The 21,088-nt window shown below is 36.6% G+C and overlaps 1 protein-coding gene across 1 annotated transcript in view; it reads right to left on the reverse strand.

Moving 5' to 3' along the window:
• Positions 1 to 1,031: 1,031 nt before the first annotated feature.
• LOC113235662 (palmitoyltransferase ZDHHC5) overlaps positions 1,032 to 21,088 on the reverse strand; it is a 41,732-nt gene continuing 21,675 nt past the window's right edge. The window contains exons 7-9 of the mRNA XM_026471490.1: positions 15,502 to 15,701; positions 13,456 to 13,611; positions 1,032 to 4,663 (exon numbers count right to left, since the gene is read on the reverse strand). Coding sequence (XP_026327275.1) covers positions 4,201 to 4,663; positions 13,456 to 13,611; positions 15,502 to 15,701 — 819 coding nt within the window. The 3' untranslated portion in view covers positions 1,032 to 4,200. The remainder of the gene's footprint in view (positions 4,664 to 13,455; positions 13,612 to 15,501; positions 15,702 to 21,088) is intronic.

Here is a 21,088-nt window from a genome sequence, read left to right on the forward strand (position 1 = left end):
CATGTAGGTAATAACGACTTTGAGGTCCTACAAATACGTTGCACATTTTTATCTTTGACAAAATGTTCCACGCGCAGCTATTTTTAGAGCTAAAGTTTGCCTTCACACAGGTTTAGGCTAGAAAAATTGTGAGGCAGACTGTATTACATTACTCGAAATTACATTTAGCACAAAAAAAACGAAATACACAATTGGAATACATAATTTCTAGTTGGTGATTTTGGTGCAGAATTGTGATTTGAAATTGGCTCCATGGACAAGGGCAATCAAATAATTCTTTCGAGCAAAAAAAATACAGTCTCCAAAAATGTCCTGTAACTCGAAAAAATTCATTATTTTTATTATCTATTTTTGGAAGGTTTTTGCAAATAGAAAACAAATTAATGTTAATAGAAAACGACATTTTTACTCCCTTTAAGTATACAAGACATTTGTACACAAATTGATTTGGTTTGGTTCACGATTCTAAACTATTATTTTAATTATATTTTGCTTAATAACGTTGCGAGTACAATTCCGTGTTTTTTATTTTCATAAATTTCTATATTTTCTCAATAAATAACAAATTAATATAATGTCGTGTCGACAGAATAAAATGAGCTTTCCTATACTAATTTTTGATATAAACTTCCAATGTATTTATTTATATTTAAGTACGCACCATGGTCGAAATTACAAAGTGCCTATGTCAGTGCCAACAATTAAAAGCGATGTAATAACAAGATAGACTTTTTTTAATACTTTACAACGTACTAACTGTTGGTGGCACTGTACGCAACTCAAAGATACTTAAATAAATTTCGCTTGTCATTTTATGTGGAATATGAAATAATAAAATTTTCCCATTAAATATATTTTTTCTTTTTTTTTGTAATATCAAGTGACGGGACGAACAAGTTGTCCGCCTGATGGTAAGCTACACGTCTGTCGATAACAGTTGCAATGCCATTCAGAGCTTCAAATCGCAAAGATCTAAGGGGCACTGCCACTGCGCCCGTCACCATGAGACAAGTTGAGAAGTCCCATGTGCCCGTAATTTCAGCAGCTTACCCTACAAAACCGGAACACAGTAATCTGAAATTACATTTTGTCAAAATACGCAGTAAGATATATCCACGTACCTATCTCTTTCACTGTTACTAAATGTGCTACACTTATGGTCATGGTCAATCAATTTCCATACTTTAAGGTAATTGTAATATCTTCGAGTTGCGTAAGAATATATTGCATTGCAGCATGGAATGTTCAACCAGAACACTAAAAGACCAGGAGAGAACAGGTCAAAAGATAATACTTAACAACAGAATAGGCCGTTTTAAATGTTACATGCGAAAGATAGTACTGTTATAATCAATACTTATGTTGAACTTGTGTGTTAAAAATTACGAATTACCTAGCTACCAATAGATTTCTGTACTTTAACACTTTTGTGAATTGTTCAAAAATGCACACAAAAATGTTTGCAACACACTAAAGTGTCTTACAAAGTATACAAAAATCTCTCGCATATCATTTTGTAAGGTATCACATGACATAAAACACTTTCTTGAATCATTTATCATTGTCCACCATCTTTAATTCTGTTCAAACGATTGTCTCAACGATTTAATTGAAAAAAAAATCCCTCCATTGATATGTCAATAGAACATAACGTTGCAATACTGGCACCGAAAATAATTACAAGAAATATGTGATATACACATAGTAACATTCACAACAAATACTATTTATATAATCTATACAAAATTGTCCTTAAAAATGTTTTTCATTGCGGGATATTTACATAGTTAACCTTATATATAGAAGACAATTATTGTGGTTCTCTATACAAACACAGTGTGTACAGTGTGTGTTACACTATACATGTCAAACTGCGCTGACAAGTTAACAGGTAATGTTGCGATGGTGTAGAAAGATTATAGCATTTTTATATATCCTTAAAAAAAATTTTTAAAATCGACGTTACGCAGTTAATGTCATGTTTTTTTTATGCCAATTATAATTTACACCTACACTAAGTATTACAGTTTGCTTGCTTCAATATTAAAAGTATTTTGTAAAGTGCTCATCACTACATTCTCGCAAAACATTTCCTGCTAATCTGTCGAACGTATTTAATAATGTTAAATTATAAATAATATTAAACTCTATGTACACAATAATCTCACACACTTCGTTCCTATGACATTTATGTGTAGAAACACTATTAGTGCACAAAACTCTGCTTCCCTAACGTATTTTATAAATACAAAACCTAAGTACCGTGGATGGGAACGAATATTTTACAAATTCGGAGATTTGAGATCTGGTACTTATTAAAACCATCGTCAGTGAGAACTTCTAACCAGAAAGTATAAGAGCAGTGCTAAATAACATAACAATATGTGCAACTTAGGCGCTGTACAGACGGAGCAATTTTGATTCAGGAGTTGCGGCAACTGGCAAACCGCAACTACCCGTTTATTATGTTTTCCATATAATTTCATTAAACTGCGCAGACGTAGTCATTTTAGCAACCGTAGCATGGCGAAAATTCCGCGCAGAACTGTCAAAATGGTTTTAAAACTGACACTCGCGGAGCCGTCATCTTGCGGCTACGTAGGGCACTGCGATATACCATAGTGTCGCGCGCGGTGCGATAAATATGAGACGTCACGGTGCTCCATGTTCATTATTGTGATAAAATTTCAAAATGGCGGTTTATCACTCGAATTTGACAGCCGAATGTGGATATAATAATTTTATCGCGGCGGCATACTGCGAGGGCAGAAGTTTCGACAATCGACAACAGTTTTTGATTGTCGAAATATGTGATTAAATAAATTATTAATTGCCACAGCCAGCAACTTGCAATTTGTACCGGTTGTCTCAAGTTGCCAATTTCCCCAACCGGCAACCGTAACGCACTGAGCGACTATACTCCCCACCGTCACCCGCAGCGTCTTGCTAATGACCATAGATTTCGGAAGTTTGTTTAAAATCGTGGCAACCGTAAACTGGGCTTTTTTGTTGTTGCTGCTGGCAACCGTTAAGGCAAATTTGTAAAAAGTTGACAGTTGCGTCACCTAACTAAAATTGCTCCGTCCGTGCAGCGCCTACATCTTCCCAATCTGCCATGTAGTAATACAAAATTAAAACAAGATATTTTTCAAAGCAGCAATATAGAAATCGTCGCCAAATCGGTAATTAATTTAGATATGTCACAGCCTATAAGAGAATATTTAAGCATACGGCGGCTAGTGTTACATGATCTGTGACCGCTTTGCTTTCTAAATCTGCAAATTTCGAAATGCCAAAACAAATTGAACATTTTCTGTATAAATAGGAACCGAACACAATACGTACTCCAAGCTATACCAGGGTCTACTGAATATTTGGCACAATTCTCTTACAGAGTTCATCTCTTCTTACAAATGTGTCAAAAATGAATACTGTCAGTCGTCATTAGTCTATTTGTGAAATGCTATTTACACGTCAAGTCTTCTGTTAAAATTCGAAACTTGATGAACTCTGTGACGATCTCTAAAAATCACTGCGCTTGCAGATAATTCAACTTAAATCATTGAAGCAGATTAACAAATCAGTCAATTCCGTCACCTCCCTAACACTTCTCGTCTAACCTAAAGGAAACATACAACAGCTCCAAGAGAACGATTCATATATAAATATTTTATACAATAATTGAGACACTCAAGTGTTGATACAATCTTCTATAATAATTCTATATTATTATGTCAACTCGGAATCACAACACTGGGGACTATGTACACACTCTTTCAACAAATTCACAGTTAAATATAATTCAACGATACAAAGTACTCACAAATATACATACATATAAAACTCTAATTACACCTTACGAGCAAAAACCCGAGTCTTACAGCTACAGTAGTACACGATCGCTCCATCTATCCACACTATGGCATGAGGGTACAAAATGCTGCGCGCCGCCCGATCAGTGGCGGCTCTCGAACTACCTCCGGAGCCGCGAGTCGAGGGTGCGCGCTATAACGATAACGTCGAGTCGATTTTGGGAATCCATTGTGCGTTTCTATCGCGGGAAATTTCATTGGAATCGAGCCGCGCCGCGCCCGGGGGGTACGTCGGAACGGTGAACACATAGGACTGTGAGGTACGGCTAGGACAAAAGGTGGACCGACGGCTCGCAGCGGCCCTGGACGCGAGGCCGCGGCGGCGGGCTCACACGGAGATCTCGTAGTTGCAGTCGTAGACGGAGGCGCGGTCGGGCGGGTCGGGGGACGCGGGCCGCGCCTCCAGCTGCTCCTGCACCTCCAGCGCGCGCACGAAGGACAGCGGCCGCGTGGCGCGGGGCGCGGGGGGACCCAACGGAGGGGGGCGGCGACGCGGCAGCGGGCTGGGCTGCGGCGGGAACACGGCCACGCCGCCGCGCGGGGGGTGCGGGTGGGTCGCGGCCTTGGGCGCGTGCGGCCTTTCGGCCCAGAGGTAGTTGCCGCGCTGCGGCGACGCGGCCAGCTCGCGGATGTCGTCGGCCGTGGGCCGGTGCTGCGGCGCGCTGGACTCGGCCAGCAGCTCGCCCTCGGATAGGAAGCGGCGCTGCGGCGAGGCGCGGCCGCCGGCCCCGCCGGGCGCCACGCCGATGAAGTCGGGCCGCCGCGGCGCCGTGGGCGTGCCCGGGTTCGACCTGTGCGCGGCGCTCACGTCAGGGGTTTAATCGCGCGAGCTCGTCCGAGCCCTCGCTATCGTTATCGTACGGCCTACGGACAGAAGGAGAAGGGAGTTGCGGGGCGAAGCGTTTGCACGTGCGATCGCGCCGCGCCGCCGCCGCTCGCCGCGCGCCCGTTCAGAATTTGATCGTGCATTCGATTGAATGTGTTTCGTGTAATGAAGTATCTTCAAATGTAATGCGATAGTTAGCACAAATCGTCCATGCAAAAAAAAATCTCTGCTTTGCGAAGGGCACGACAAGGAGCAGATTATGCTGCCCGCGGAGCACGGACGTTTCTGAACGGTGGGCGAGAGACGGCACGCGGCCTTATGCGGGGAGCATGCCAACGCCACATGCCTCTATACAACATATTACACTATAATACACACTACACACTACTGCAAGCCACGGACATATCTACTCCATCGAATTGAAACAGTTTCATAAATTCATCTTCACAATAGAAAGACGTATTGTCTAAAGGCCAACTTTAATGTTAAAATGTACAGCAGTGACACCTGCTTCATTTCAATAGAACAGAAATGTAATTTATAATCTAGCAAAACCGCGACGTTCACATACAATGGCTTTGGTGACGTATATTTCGTACAAGAAAAAGAACTGGTAAGCATAACAATGGATAGAAAACTGACGAACGAGTGCTTAATTTAGCAAAATGTACATATAGCATTATATCTAATTAATTGTATAACAATGTACACAAACTAATAAGAAAAATATGGACTGAAATATAAAATGATCCAGATTGCAATTTAAGAAAATATATTTAGTTCTTTCAGTGCAGAGAACTTCCTGGAGAAACCGGACATGTTGGTTGAAGCTGAACGTATATAGCCGCGGAAGATAATTTTTGTAACCATAGCATGACGTCGCTTAAACAATTGTGCTCAAGTTGAAAATTGGTGATTTTTACTTTTTATCAAGTCAACATAAAAATTTAATATCAAAAAATATGGCATAACCAACTCACATACTGTTGTTTGTTATCCATTAAATAGAGCACCTATTACTAACAATATTAAAAAAATATTTTAGTTGTATACAATAATATCTTTCAAATTACTCGAAATGACTTCAGCAACGACAGCGAGTTTGCTAAGTGACGTTGAAAACGAGATGACGTAAGCATAATCTTGATGCCCGCACAACTCAAGATATTTTTAAATAAATTTTTAGATCAGAACATGTTTCTGTTTCCCACGATATGCAATTTTTATAAGACGCATTTTTTTTTCGAGATTTTAGAGGTATATTCTATCATTTGCGCTTTACTTATAGTGTTGGGCGAACTTAATTTCATAATATCCGCCAAATTGATCAACTACTTCTTAATACATCTGTACTACAACGAACAAAGACAGCTTCATATTTTTTTCAACGAAATTGGCAGGTTATTGCCTTTTCACGCGGTTTAATTTATAATTAGAACAAAAATTCAACACATTCAGCCTATACTTTTTTATTTCATTTCCTATTAACATTTGTCCTAAAAACAGTTTGTAATAATATTACTCAATTTAGTACATTTATTGTTTAGTTTTTTTATTTATTTTGTACATAAATGTAATAACAATGTATACCAAACATAAAAACTCCTTGAACTTAGTGAACTTTAAAGGGTTTGAATAAGTAAAACGCCCTAGTGTGGAAAATCGCACTAGTGCGGTATAATTCTTGTTTCCATACGGTTTTTTTACTTACACAATACTCTTTATATCTATAGGCCGGCACTGAAAGTTTCTGCACTGGTAGTGAGCTGCACGAAATCATTTAAAAAAAACTGGTTCATTTCATTTACATCTGGTCGTAATGAACTAAAAATAATAAGCAATAACAATAACAACATTTTAAATGAATACACCAGGAAAGAACACAGGGTTTTTTTAATAAACAGTTATGATGGAAAAGACAGTTTTGTATTAAGAACCGTTTACCATAGACTTTGTGTCTATGATCATTATTCGACCATAGACAAGCGGTGGTAGCTACCAGCCATTGTATAGTGCGTCGCGCTACGCCTTCGGTCCGATTTGTCACAACAGCTTGCAAATAAAAATAACTTTTTTTTAGTTTTAAAATTATTCATTTGCGTCAAATCTCTGTCTCGATGGTTGAATTATAAATGTTGGGTGATAATGTCGTTTTATTGTATTTTTTTTTTTTTCAATAACCCAAGATCACAATGCCACTGTATGTAGATGTAGTTTGCCGCCACCTGCCAGCTACTTGATTGATAAATTAAGTGCACTAATACGGGAAAAATATCACTTTCTATGCCAAAGAATTATTTTAAAATATTCACTAGCTGGATAGACACAATAAAACGAATATGATTATAACAACAAACCATCGAGACAAGGATTACGTAGCCCAGTTTCTTCGAATTAAAGTATCTTTACAACACAATCATGGAAAAGAACATGCTAAAAATAACAACAAAAATATATAAAAAAAGCAATGCTGTTTGTACTTACAAAAATCTAAACAAAGCACAAAGAGCACTGTATTTCTCTACTTATTAAAAATCTCAATATATTACCATAACACACCCCTTATAGAAGAATGGCATAAGTGGAGTTACGTCAAACATGTTTATTGCTCCATTAGATACAGAAAAATATAACCTACATCCTCTCCAATTCTTGTAATTCTATCCACAATATTAATCGATAGAATTACAAGACTTGGAGAGAGTGTGGGTTATATTTTTCTATATTTAATGGAGCAATAAACGTTTTTGACGTAAATCCACTTACGCCATTTTGCCATGAGAGGGGCGATAAGTAGATGAATTTTTAAAAAAATTGTACATTAATAATAGCCAAGTTTAAAAGAAACCTGTCGGAGAGGTATTGGAGAAATTAATTTTAGCAAATCAACCCAAATGTGCAGGCATTTGAACCAATATTTACAATTTAATACTGAGTTGGTGCAATTCTTTAAATACGCTAGACAGAATGTCGATATCGATTTCCTACCAAAGCGTAGCCATCTTTCTTTTTTCTTCAGATCTGCACATTCACGCGCGAAAAAATTTGACGCTTGAATATTTTTCTTATAGACCTAACATAGGTCGAAATTTAAAATTTGGGCTTCGTCAAAACCTGAAGAATTTTTGGTGCTAGTTTTAAATTTCAAGCATCACACGTTCGGAAATTGAGTAATTTTTATGGACATCAAGAAAGCTTCGCTCGTTATATTGAAACTTATTACTTAAAACGTTAAGGCCTCTATTGACCAAAGCCGAACAGAGAAGAGTTGTGTTCTAGCAACCAATTGGCAAACGTTTGTCATTATTTTGATGTCCCCACACCGCTTAGTTTAAATAACGAGATAGAATTGGCTGTAGAAACATTGTTCTTTTCTGCTCTGTTTCACACTTTAGACAAAGGCAGCAAATAGAAAAATATTTTACAATAAATAAAATTAAATGGCATTACGGGATCATTGTACAAGACTTTCTTAAAGTAACCGTCACTTGAAAAATCTTAAACGTTCATCAAAAAAATACGTGAAAGATTGCACCAACTCTTTATGAACGGAACACACTATTCCACACGTCAGCTGAGGCTAATTTCAGAGTTGCGATTATGGCCAATGTGTATGAATTACGACGGCATATTATCATAGGAAATGAAACTATTTTTTCGGATCTAAATCGCGTATTCGACGTAGAGAGAGGTCCGCCTCGTTTTTCCTCGCGCCGCCGCCGTCGCCGACAAATGCAATCGGCGCGCCGTTCAGTTCGATCAGACGCTCCAATCGTACGCACGCGCACGCTTTCGTATTGTGTATGTGAAATTGGCGACGCCAGAATATGACTTTTCTAAGATAAAACTAATTTTTTTATAGAATGTAATTTCGCATTTGATCTCCATCTCACCTGATGGAAAGTGACGATAAGGTCGACGATGGAGCATCACACCTGAATAATGCCTATTCTCAGATTCCAAGAATTCCACTCCATAGCCGTTCGCCATATAAATGTGGAAGCGTAACGCTTCGTGCGAATCTTTGGAATATCCACAACATAGAGGTGAAACCCAAGCCTACGCCTAGTCCCCCGGTGATGAATAGGGATGCTCTGCAGCTTCGCCTCCACTAATTCTGAGTCACTTATAACCTTCTTGTCACGTTGTCAATTGAATCCAAGGTGGCCAGTTGGTATGTAGCAGAGCCACCCTAAAGGTGGCAGCAGTACTCCATGCACGACCGGACTTGTGCTTGGTAGAACTGAAGCAACTGTCCCGGTGTGTCCCGATCTATCTACTGACCCGAGAGATAGGGTTTTCCGGAGAGACTACGGGCTCGACGGCGAGACCAGGTTACAGCGGGCATGCGGGCCAAGCCCACCGCCAGTGATACGCCTTTGCGGGCGTCTCTGGCGGAGCCGGACTTGGGTATGGACTCGCTGGGGTTTGTGGTTAGCTGCAGAAACGGACATGTTTGTCTGCCCCGGTTGCATGTATCCGGGACGTCTGTCTCGTGAGCAGCTAGTGCGTCTTAGTAACGGTCTAGACGGGCCTACCATGCAAGCTTGTTGTAAAGGGCCCGAGACGTTAATTTGTTTGGAAAAAAAAAAACAACAATTTACGCGATTTAGATCCGAAAAAATAGTTTCATTTCCTATATGTAGCAATCGTGAAAACCTAAGCACCCAATAAATACTATTATTTCATTATGTCGATAAATGTGGATGAATCACGGCGCCGGTGCGGGTGCTTGTATGTTTACATTACATCGGCCGACGTTAAAGAAATGCAGTGCCGACGCGTGTGCAAGTGCAGTATTATTTCATTACACTGACCGATGTGAATTGGCACCGGCGCGGGATCAAGTAAAGGATTTTTAAATTCAACTATTATTTGAATTGTCACACTATAGACCGTCGTTGGCTTCTAGGACTACATTCCGGGCGTGGGAAAACGCGGTTCTGAAATCAGTCTACCGGAAAGGGACACAGATATGCAAAATAACAACTAATAACTAACAACTTGGGACTGAACGCTAAGATTGACTTTTGATATTTATATATTGTCGTGTTGTCAATTGAATAATTTGGTATATTAAAACAATCACAAAATGCCAAGAGTCCGTATCCAACTTGTTAGACGTTACTATCTTATTCTATGACATATCTTCGTCTCTTTCTGACCCATTAAGTGGAAGTGTATCTCCGGTGTTTTAGAAAGAGGCAAGAACACACAAACCAAACAGAATGTAACGAGTTACCGTCGACACGTCGGCTCTATGCGTTAGGTCCACCTGCCGCGTGATAAGCGGTAAACGGTACACTTTATTGTTTTTTTTTTGTTTTGTTATGCACAATACAATTACAAAATTTTGATTATTTTTGTCAATAAAAAACACCTCTATTTAAGTAATAGGTAAGTTAGATTTTACGATGATGAGACGTTTTCGTGTAGTTTTTTTGTATCGTAAATTGTGATAAAAGATATAAAAATGGGTTAATTTTGTAATCGTACTGTAACTCCTTATCTAGGACATAGCATTCATGGATAGGGTGATTGCAGGACACACTGAAGAGATGTTTGCCTTTCAATAATAGACTTTCGTCTTCTAATTCTAAGTCATATTATTAAATATCCACTGTTGAGTTTTGAGTTAGTATCCGGCATGTTTTTATATTTGTACAGAGCAACCAAACACCTCCAGAAAAACGATTATCACATATTTGTTTACCCTTGGTCCTTCGTGCCGGATATTTGATTGAATCATATAATAATATCTTCTTTTTAGATTATTTATTTCACACGTCATAAACGTATAAGAACAATGAGAACAAACAGTGACGATCGTAAAGACACCAATGACATAATTCTGACACAAAATTAGTGACCCCAAACAAAATGTCACCGCAAACTGGTGATAGGCAAACCATTGTACATGCAAATCAAAATGTCTAACACTCCATTTAGAAAATTAAAACATAGAAGCGATGCATTTTCAGTGAAGGAGGAGGGATTTAGTTTTTTTATTGTGAGACTTGCTAGGGGAAAATGGTCATTAAATCCTGAAGTTAAAAACCACTTTTATATCATCTTTATTTATCTTTGCCCGGTACATGATTTAACCCATCACGTGTACTAGAGCAACACGGTGTAACGCGCAGCTGTGTTTACATCCACCATTTTTAAAATAAATTTAAAAAAATATACTAAACTTCGTTAAAGATACCGCGTGTCTTTAGAACGCGTGACGGGTTAATGTAAAGTTATAATTATTCGAAGAAAGTTTAGAAGATTTTTCGCTACTTTTTTTAGGATCTCCAGTGTCTGATTCAACATTCTCTGCTAACTAGTCTCACCTCATTATTAATGTGATGGGAACAGGCCATGACAATGGGAAATTATAAATACCTATAAGTTTTATGGAAAATTTCGTTCTTCTCTTAACACATCGCCAATTATCCTTATTTGGGTACAATTTCGATCTAACAACATTTAAACACACAGTGTAAAGGTTGAGACACTCAACATTTACCAAATACACATAAATAACCATAGTAAGTATGTGTGGTTACGTTTAAGTGTTGACAAGCGGGTCTAGAGAGAACTTTTTTTTTCATTCAATGTTAACAATTGACGGTTATACATGGTGTCTGTAATATAAAACGAACAACTCTTGCACGACGACTTTTGTTAATTTGTACAAATAAATTCTTCTTATACGAAACTTTATTTCCCGGGATTTCTTTGTGAGTAATTATTTATATTTGTGAATAATATTTATATAATATGTGGCCATCTAGTTAAACACCAAAGATATCTCAAACAAACTATCGATAAATATCACGTTTTGTGTTATAGAGTAAACACACACAGTTTGTACAGTATGTACAAAATCGTACATATTTTATACAGGATAATACAGAAAAACGCTTGCTTGATTTAATCAACTGACCACGCCATCTATTGGCAGTTTGGGGTTGAACGAAAAGACATTTTTTAAATAGCGAATTTACAAAAGTCGTAAAACAAAAGCTGTTAGATATGAAGTCCTCAGTAAGCCCTTTAAGTTTTAACGCCATCATCATAAATACCCCGTAGGAGAGTTTTATTATTACTAATAATAAATGAAAGATATTGATGTGAAAACATTAAAAGTATCACAAGAATTTGACACTATTCGTTGAATACATGACTCTAAGAGACGTTTAGTAAAAAACCTCATACTTAGGTCTCGGAACTCACTTTGTAAATCTGATAGATGGAGCCCGATACATACCTTATATACTTGAAGGTCTCTTACATAATTGCAGCAACAATATACTATAAGATCGGTCCAAGAAACGTACCGATTGCCACAGCAATTTTAACGATGACCTTTCAATTCTGAAGATGTATCCCCCTTCCTTTCATTACGCTTCGTTGACTCAAGACTTCACATTATAAGAGAAACGTACCGGGTTCACCTTGATATCCTTGATATGATATCTTGATATCCTTTAGGACTTCCAGATGTGTATAATAAGACCAAAGTATTAAGACTATATAATCATTCAAGCGATATTGGCTGGAAGGTATAAATGGCGATCTATTACGCTGGCGATACACTTATTTCTTTCCAATGAGTTTAAAAAAATGTCTGCAAGGTCGATGTGTCGTATTACGCGCCTCTAACTAAGGCCCAATAAGGCATTTGAAAAGTATTGAAAAAAAAATAGATATTAAACCCGGAAAAAGTCCCAAAAATCTATTGGGTTTTTCAATAAGGACATAACAATGTCAATAAAACACAGAGCAATTAAGATATCGAACTGAAATTTATTCCAGGTGCAATTTGATCGATTGATACGAATTCGATCTCGTTCATATGACCACCATGAGCACGTTTGCAGCGTTCAATTCTTTAGAGCCGATTTTCCACCATTCTTTCACACATATCTGCCGAAGCGTCGGCAATTTCGCGTGTGATATTGTGAATTTGAATTTAAAATTTGTTATATAATTTAAACTTTATCCTGTTGGCATAGTTCAGTATCATCAATTCCTATTGTTGTAAGTTACGACGTTTTGATTTTATTGATATTTTAATCAATGTGCAACCCTCTAGCAGCTAATAGCTGAACGACGACTTCTTTAATTGCTTTATTTTTATTTATTTCGCCAATAAAGAAGCTACCATATTGCAGCGGTACAAGGTCTACTTCCGTTTCTTGTAACAAAAAAAATAATTACGATAAACAGAAAATTGAACATTATAAGTAACAATAATATTACAAGTGTGACTATCATTATTGCTGTATTTATTGTTCTGTGGCCAAAATAGTATTTTTAAAATGACCATAGACAGTATTACGTTTTAAAAGAGTTTTTTTGTTTGTTTTAAGTTAGCTAGTGGCAACTGCACGGTCTTTGGGCCAATACATTATTCATTATTGACACAAACATCGAACTATACAAAGAAAAAATCCTTCACTTTAATTGGACTCTTGATATTCATAACATCGAACTCAAATAACCCTTATTTCATAAGTAAGCAAATTACACGAGAAGAATGAGTAAGAAACACTAGAGGTTTATCTTTATAAAGAGCAACCGCAGGATATGGGTCTAAGACGCGGTCTAGTTGTAACGGTCTAACTACAGCAACGATGCCACGATGTAAGAAATACAGTGTACTTCGCTCAACGCCAAATATCACTTGCATGATATGAATCTACCAGTAATCTACTATTTGTTAGTGTGGCACTGTTGTAGGGCCAGAGAGTCGTTTTGTCGTACCTCCTGACTGGACTGCTGACGGCAAGCGGTGTGGGCACTCCAAGCGCCTTGATTCGTTGCTGCGTGGTGGGCGAGGGCCGCGCGCCTCCATTCGACCCTGGGTCGTAGCGCAGCGGCTCCATTACCACCCGGTACCCCGTCGTTGGACCGCCGTGGCTGAAGTTAGATTATCGACCTAAAGTTACTTTCATGTTTTTTTTTAAATTTGTTATCTATTAGATGTGTATTTATTGAAGTAAAATTTGTATAACTTTATTCCAGGTATGAAACCTTAGGGCGCGTTCCCATTATGTCGTGATGACAGATTGCAGTTTTCGCTTGTATATTTAAATGAAGTTGTTCACATATAGTACAACACGATTAACTGCCGTTCCCGACGACAGATCATTGTGTCGATGGAAAGAGCTAGAACGACAGTCGTCCGACGATAAATAAAGCGTCACGATAAAAATGTGACGACAGATAATCGCAGCTTCAAACGATTCTGTCGCGAAAATTCCAAATATATGGGAGACTATCCAAATTTAGAAAACTCGGACCCACTCGGATATAGCTTGTACACTAAGTCCGATTTTAATCCTAGAAAATACGAATATCGCTAGTACAACTAGAGATAAAATGACACTTCGGACACTTGTGACATTTCGGATCGTCATTTCTCGGATTCGGAACTGGGGGTCTACTCTCGATCTCCGTCCGACATCCGTCCGAAACAATTACTGCCAAATAAGCAATACTTGACCAAATGAAAAGACGCGTGATGCGAATGAAGCTTCATACTGGATACTTGTCTTTTAATTTTGTCGAATATTACTTATTTGAAAGTAATTGTTTCGGACGGATGTCGGACGGAGATCGATGTAGTGCGCAAACGCTCTAAGCGTTCTAAATTTTTAAACTTACCTATAACATTATTTTATTTACATAAATCTATATTAGTACCTGTATAACATGTAATCTTATCATTTTTGTTCCATACGTCTCGCCTATTTCCTTTGTGAATTAAACTGTGTCAAATGTATTTTGTTTTGCATTCGTGACATAATCATTATACAGGTGTATGAATTTATAAACACAATCGGTCCCAAGCTTTTCGAAACTGGTGATCTGCCGGCTTACCGCAGAAGAAACATTTTACCCGACTTCAAAAAAAAGGAGGAGGTTCTCAGTTCCACTTTTTTTTAGTATGTAGATAACTCCGGCATTTATGAACCGATTTTGACGATTCTTTTTTGTCGGAAAGTGGGTATCTCGGTAATGGTCCCATTTAAATTTGTAGAAAATAAGTAGTAGATTTTGATGATTTTACTGTTTGTTGAAAAGAGGGGACCTCAGTATTGATCCCATTTAAATCGATATAAAATTAAATCATTGGTATAATATGTAAAGTACATATTGAATACAGCTGTTTTCTTGTAAAATTTCGAGGCAAGTTTGTGTTTTTTGTCTGTCATGAAAATTTTTAGGAATAGTGTTTTTACACCGTATATTATATATAGCAATCTATGTTGCTAAGCTGAACATGTATCCTAAGTATTTTATATGTAGGAATATATTATGTAGCTGCATGTTATTATATTATATTGTATGTATGTACATGTGTTGTTTAATAATTTCTATATGTAATGTATAAATGTTTATATCTAGCACCCCGCTTTTATTCATGTTTAGTCTCTCTCCATCCTAAGGTTGTCTGGAAGAAATCGCTGTAAGCGATAAGACCGCCAATTGTTGCACTGCTAATGTGTTTTATTTTTGACCTGTAATCTCTATATGTATGTGGTGCTAACAACAAAGAATTTTCTATCTATCTCTTTCAAAGTTATGCGGAATTAACCAAAGCCATTTGAGGTTGTATGGACTCTTAAGCCAGCATCTGTATCAAAATGATAATAACACCACAAATTATTTTCCATTAAATTTCAGTACAACTGCGTTTGTATTTTTTTCTTACTTTATTTTCGTAAAGACGTAGGGTAACTACGACTTCAGAGATAATGCAAAAATGTCCGCCGTTACAAGTCAACATTTAACGTCTCGTCTCACCTTGTATTTCTAGATAAAGGACTTAGCCTCGGGTAATGGTGCGGCCGTGGCGGCAGATGATGATGGGGTTCCCCAGGGGGGAACAAGTTGGCCGCGGACCCCCGTCGTTGCAACGGCGGCGGCGTGGGCTCACAGTCTGCGCTTTGTGACGCACCTGGACCATCCATTTCGGCTTCGTGTTCTTCTCTCCCGGGTGATAGCTGTTGATTAAGTGGGGGGCAGGTGTTTTAGGGGGGGCTAGTGGATGTTTAATTTTTCGAAATAAAATTAAACGTCGATTACATATTCCAAAATTAAAATACATCTTGTACAAAAACATTTTGGCTGAGATTTATAAAACGAAGTTTGATTCGGATTAAGCAAAAATGGCGTGCTAAATTTTTCTTATGTACAAAAGTTCGTTTGTTAAATACGAAAATCTTGCTTAGCTCGCCATTTTTGCTTAGTCCAAGTTAAAGCATATTTTATAAATCTCAGCCTTGAAGTACGTATATAAAAGAATTAGTTAAATTTTTAAAAGACGAAACTAGTAGACAGTATTATAACATTACAATATATTTTTATGATATAAAAAGCTTCGCCTTCGCATTTACCCAATCAAAAGATTAGGGAAACAGAGTTAACGGTTATGGAAAAGGTACGGAATTTGGATGAAGTAGGATATGGTAGTTGAATAGGTAATAGGATACACAGGGTTATTTGTAAAATAATAACAACCTCACAGGACTACATTACTTCATTTCACATAGCATGGGTAGTGTGTAGAGACGGGCGTTGAATGGACGAACTAGTCGAATCAACTGTTCACGTCCAATCGACGTTTCTACGGTCTACCGTTCTTCGGTTAACTAGTAGAATTCGTAGACGGTTAAACGGAGAGTCCACGCGTTAATCAACGCTCTGCGTCACGAGGCGACGTGCGGACTTAGTCGAATTATACATAGAATTACACAGAAAAATTATTTTGAACTTTAAATTCTGTACGTGTAAGTTGATGTTTGAATATGTGCGATGAAGTAAGATAAGTCTGTTATGCTATTTATTATTGCAGTAGTGCATTCAATATACAAATGTCCTTGAATCTATCGGAATTAAACTCTATTGCAGTATGTTAAAAGCGTCGATAGCCGCGCTCATGTTAAACATTGGAAATGAATTAATTTCCAAAACTATAGTTCATATTCTCAAAAGCTACTTTAGTTGATTCAGTTAAACTCGTCTTACGAACGAAAATCAACTTAAGTTGAATGATCGACTAGTCGACAAATTTAACTAGTTGACCGACTAGTTGATTGTCGACGATGGACGGTTGCGTTTCGTTAACGTAAAACGCGTCGACGACCCATCTCTAGTAGTGTGACGTTTGAGATTTGAAGTTTCTAGACATGTGTGAAGTAAAATCGAACGAAAAAAAAAATCGATTTACATATCTTATCGAGATAATTTGTAACGAAGAGAGAATCAATTTACAGATAATTGTATAAATAATATAGTAATAAATGTATAAATAAAGTAATAATTATTTAAGAACAAATAATAAACAAAATAAAAAGGATTAAATTATTAAGTTACGAAAAAACTACACAACAAATAAAAATAAACAACAACCAAACAAAAACGGTCACCTTTACAACGCACAAAATCACTGCAACGAAACTAAATTTGAACAATTACTCTTAAATATCACGCAAATTTCAAAACAAAAGAAAAATCTACCCCCACACAAGGTGTATGCACTGACGCTAGATACTTAATAACCGATTCGATTTATCGATTCTATGGTGTAAATCTCTATGGATAAATATTCTGTTTTACGCATCAAGTAGTTGGGGTAATTTATTTTTTAAATTTATTTCTGTCATTGTCTATGTACTTAATATACCGTAATTTTTACTTAAAATTACAACAGCAATAAATATTGTTTTTTGGTACATTGTAACAAATTTACTAATTCTTTTTGTAAGTTGGTTGACAGATACTTAAAAATAGTATGCGTGTAGTGTAAAAATTGGAAATATCACGTACCCATCCTATGTGAAATAGACTATAACATCATAAACAACAACTTTTGTTCCACGACTTTCAATAAATTCATCAGAGTTTATTTTCATACAAAAATAAATATATTTTAAATAGATCGCTCTAAACGGTAGTAACTCTGTACGGGATGGGGGTGGTAGTCGTCGCGGAGAACGCTTGCACATTTGAACTTATTTTATCAAATACAGATCTAAAAAATGTCAGACAGTACAACAAAACGTTAAAAGTTTAATTCTGGTAAAGAAGGATGGCGACATCCCGTGTATTTTGTGACCCAGTGTTTTTAACGACATGCATTAAAGAGATCTATCTATACTTGTGATTCATTATCAAAGCATAAAAAAAGATAATTGAGTACAGCCTGTACAAGCAAGGGGTTATAAACTTGATACAGGTTATGTTTATAACATTATCCTGTATTTCGCTTTAGATGTTTGTTCGTAGTAGCAGAAAACAACAAGTTTTCAATTTGTTCCTAAAAATAATAAAGAACTTGCTGAATGTTCCTAAATCTGCCAAACTCTGCCACATTAATACAGCGTTAACATGTTCTGTCGCAATGAAAATGAATGAAAATTAAATCTGCCCAAATGGCAGAAATCTGCCACAAATGGTCACACTGTTCTCAATCTCAAAGTGACATTGACATTGGCAACAGGCCTCTTGTCAAAACGTTCCTTTGCTAACTTTCGTATCTCTCATTTAAATATTGTCTACTAACATTTTTGTCACATCGTGTTTTATTTTTTACTTTATGTCATTATTGTTTAATCGATTATTTGAATAACCAATACTTTAGGTAGGTAAACATTCAATCATGCTTAAAATGAAACGCACGCACAAAAACTTTACCTAATCTATGGTCGAACTGAATCAATTGCGTTGTGTTTTTGCATCTATTCTAAAATACATTGTTTCGCAATTTCTTTATTCCCTACTTCTAAAAATATATTAATAATCAGACATAAACTAAAACGTAAAATTATACTAGCAAAGTCCATGAACGGCACTTCGTTGATTTTGGTTCAGCTTTCGCCATCCTTCTTTATTATGTTTTGTAAAAAATCATGGATCAAAAGTAGTTGTTTATTTATATGTTAGTAATATAGATCTGCCAGGTTTAAAAATAACCCAGTATACTTACATACATATTAAATTTTTATTTTCAATAAATAAGGCTAATACATTACACATATTTTCATCACATAAATACTATAAACTTATTATGGAAGTGTTTAGTAATTGAATACAGTCTTTTTTGAAAACGGAGTAAAATGACAGTTCATTGTGCAAAAGTGTTGCCCGCTTGAGACCAGCTAGTGATTGCAGTCGATAAATATTCTATCGACTGAATATTGGTCACGCTTATGGAATGAATAGTCAAACTTGTGTCATTTGGATCATGCTCGACTCATTATTTATCCAATTACCAAGCACAAGTTCATTTGAATTGTCAATTTTTGTAAGTTCATACATACATACACTATATTTAGAGCTATGTTTATGAAAAATGCAAAGAGGAGACATATTTCACAGTTTTTAATTTTAATTCAATATAGACAATTAAATCCGGCTATTCTTATTAAAATGTGTAATCAATAAAAATTGATCTCGATACTAGTAGGCCAATTGTCAAAATAAGAATAAAGATGGCAATAACGCACTTAGTAATCATTAGAACGTCGTAACATTCACCATTCAGTCATTTTTGGCAAAATTATATCTTCTTTCACAATCTATCGATAAAACTATCGACAACAACTACATAACTATTTAAAATTTTATAAAAACTGGCAACCCTACAAATGTCATTTTACTCAGTCTTCAGAAAGACAGACAATAATTTACACAATATAAAGCCGAGAACACAAATCAGTATATTAGAAAACACGATAACACCGACAACAAAATGTTTTTTTTACAACAACCACCATCTGTCGTGAAGAAAGTGTTAATTTTGTTAAAAGAGAGAGAGCCAGACATACCATGTCTTCAATTCACTTTAAACAAAACTATGCAAGTGCTAATATGGTACTTGGTGTAACGGGCTAGTGTCCGCAGCTCGACGTCAAAGCGCCTATTTTGCGTGTAGTATTAAACGCAGTGAATTGAAGGTATGTATTCATTTGCTCTACGAAGCGTGGTAACTAAATGACCGCTACATGGGTGAACTAGCGATTTTGAAATCTAAGTAAGCATTACTAAGTGCTACTGCTGGACTGCCAATAGAAAGATCTTCTTGGCCTACGGGACACGGGACAAAGATGTGAACCAATCAGGTCTTTTAATATGAATAGTATACAGGGTGACAGGTTGAACGAGATAAATATTTAGAGGTAAATGTGTAGCTGATACCCATACCGAACATGTAAAAAAAACACTACCTTATTTTAAAATATTTTTCTGTAAGGAAAATACTATTTCTAACATTTTGCGCAAGATCGAACATGCAGCGAGTGCCCGCTACCCTTACCGGCCTCTACGCACGCTTTGAATAAAGGGAAAATTGAATTATTTTTAATAGTACTGTTTTAGTAGGAAGGCTTGACACGCGGGAGTTCAATTTCCTACCGCTCAGCTGTTCTGTTGTGTGTGTCATAGAGTAGCCCAAACAAAGAGTGCGTTAATATTTGTAAAGTGGCACGACATTTTTTTTTCTTATGTTCAGGGGCGATTCTTTTTAAATGTTCGGATAATCTATATTTAAATATTTGTAGTTCAACCTGATACCCTGTAGACATTTTCGGAACTTCAAAGCAATCATTTATATTTCGCCGATTGGCGAAACGATGGCAAGCATTAAAGTGCATGCCATCGATATGATAGGAAGATTAAAAAAATAAAAGTATAAATGGCTGATGGTTTTACCGTCTCAGTCACCACTGACCATGAGACCTGTATAGCGCTCGAAACGTTGGTTTGTTTGAAAAACAAATATGCGCAATTTAGATCCGAAAAAATACATGCCATTTCCTATGTGTAACAATAGCGGAAACCTAGGTATTCTATATATAAAACACAGTCAAAACCAAACACGAGACTGATTGATTGAAACCGGCAAAATTTCTCCCCGCATCCCGTAAAATGGTACATACTAACTGGTCAGATGTACTAGTGAAATGAATATAGATGAAGTGACTCGATAATTTTATTTCAAAATACTAAAATTTAGAATTCATTTAACTACCCATACAATAGTTATTCAAAATAATACTAGTTATCAAGCAGTGTTATTTTACGTGCAATTTTGATCGATAAAACAAAGTAGAAAGTCACATATGTAGTATAATAAAACAAGTAGTGAACTATATGTCGTTTTTATAAGAAAAGTAATCAAACAAGTCACCGACCCGACCATAATCGATTAATTAATTAAATGAATCGATTTGTTTAATTGAATCAGTTGAGATAGCGGTTCATTTTACGATTTTGCTGCTGATTACTACGATATTGAGTATGATATTGAGTAATAAAATTTCATACAAAGAAATAAAAGTTATACTCTGTACTTAGGAAATGAAACTATTTTTCCGGATTTAAATCGCGT

The sequence above is a fragment of the Hyposmocoma kahamanoa genome, unplaced genomic scaffold (genome assembly GCF_003589595.1).
Source record: "Hyposmocoma kahamanoa isolate Upper Pololo Valley unplaced genomic scaffold, ASM358959v1 88, whole genome shotgun sequence".
NCBI lineage: Eukaryota > Metazoa > Arthropoda > Insecta > Lepidoptera > Cosmopterigidae > Hyposmocoma > Hyposmocoma kahamanoa.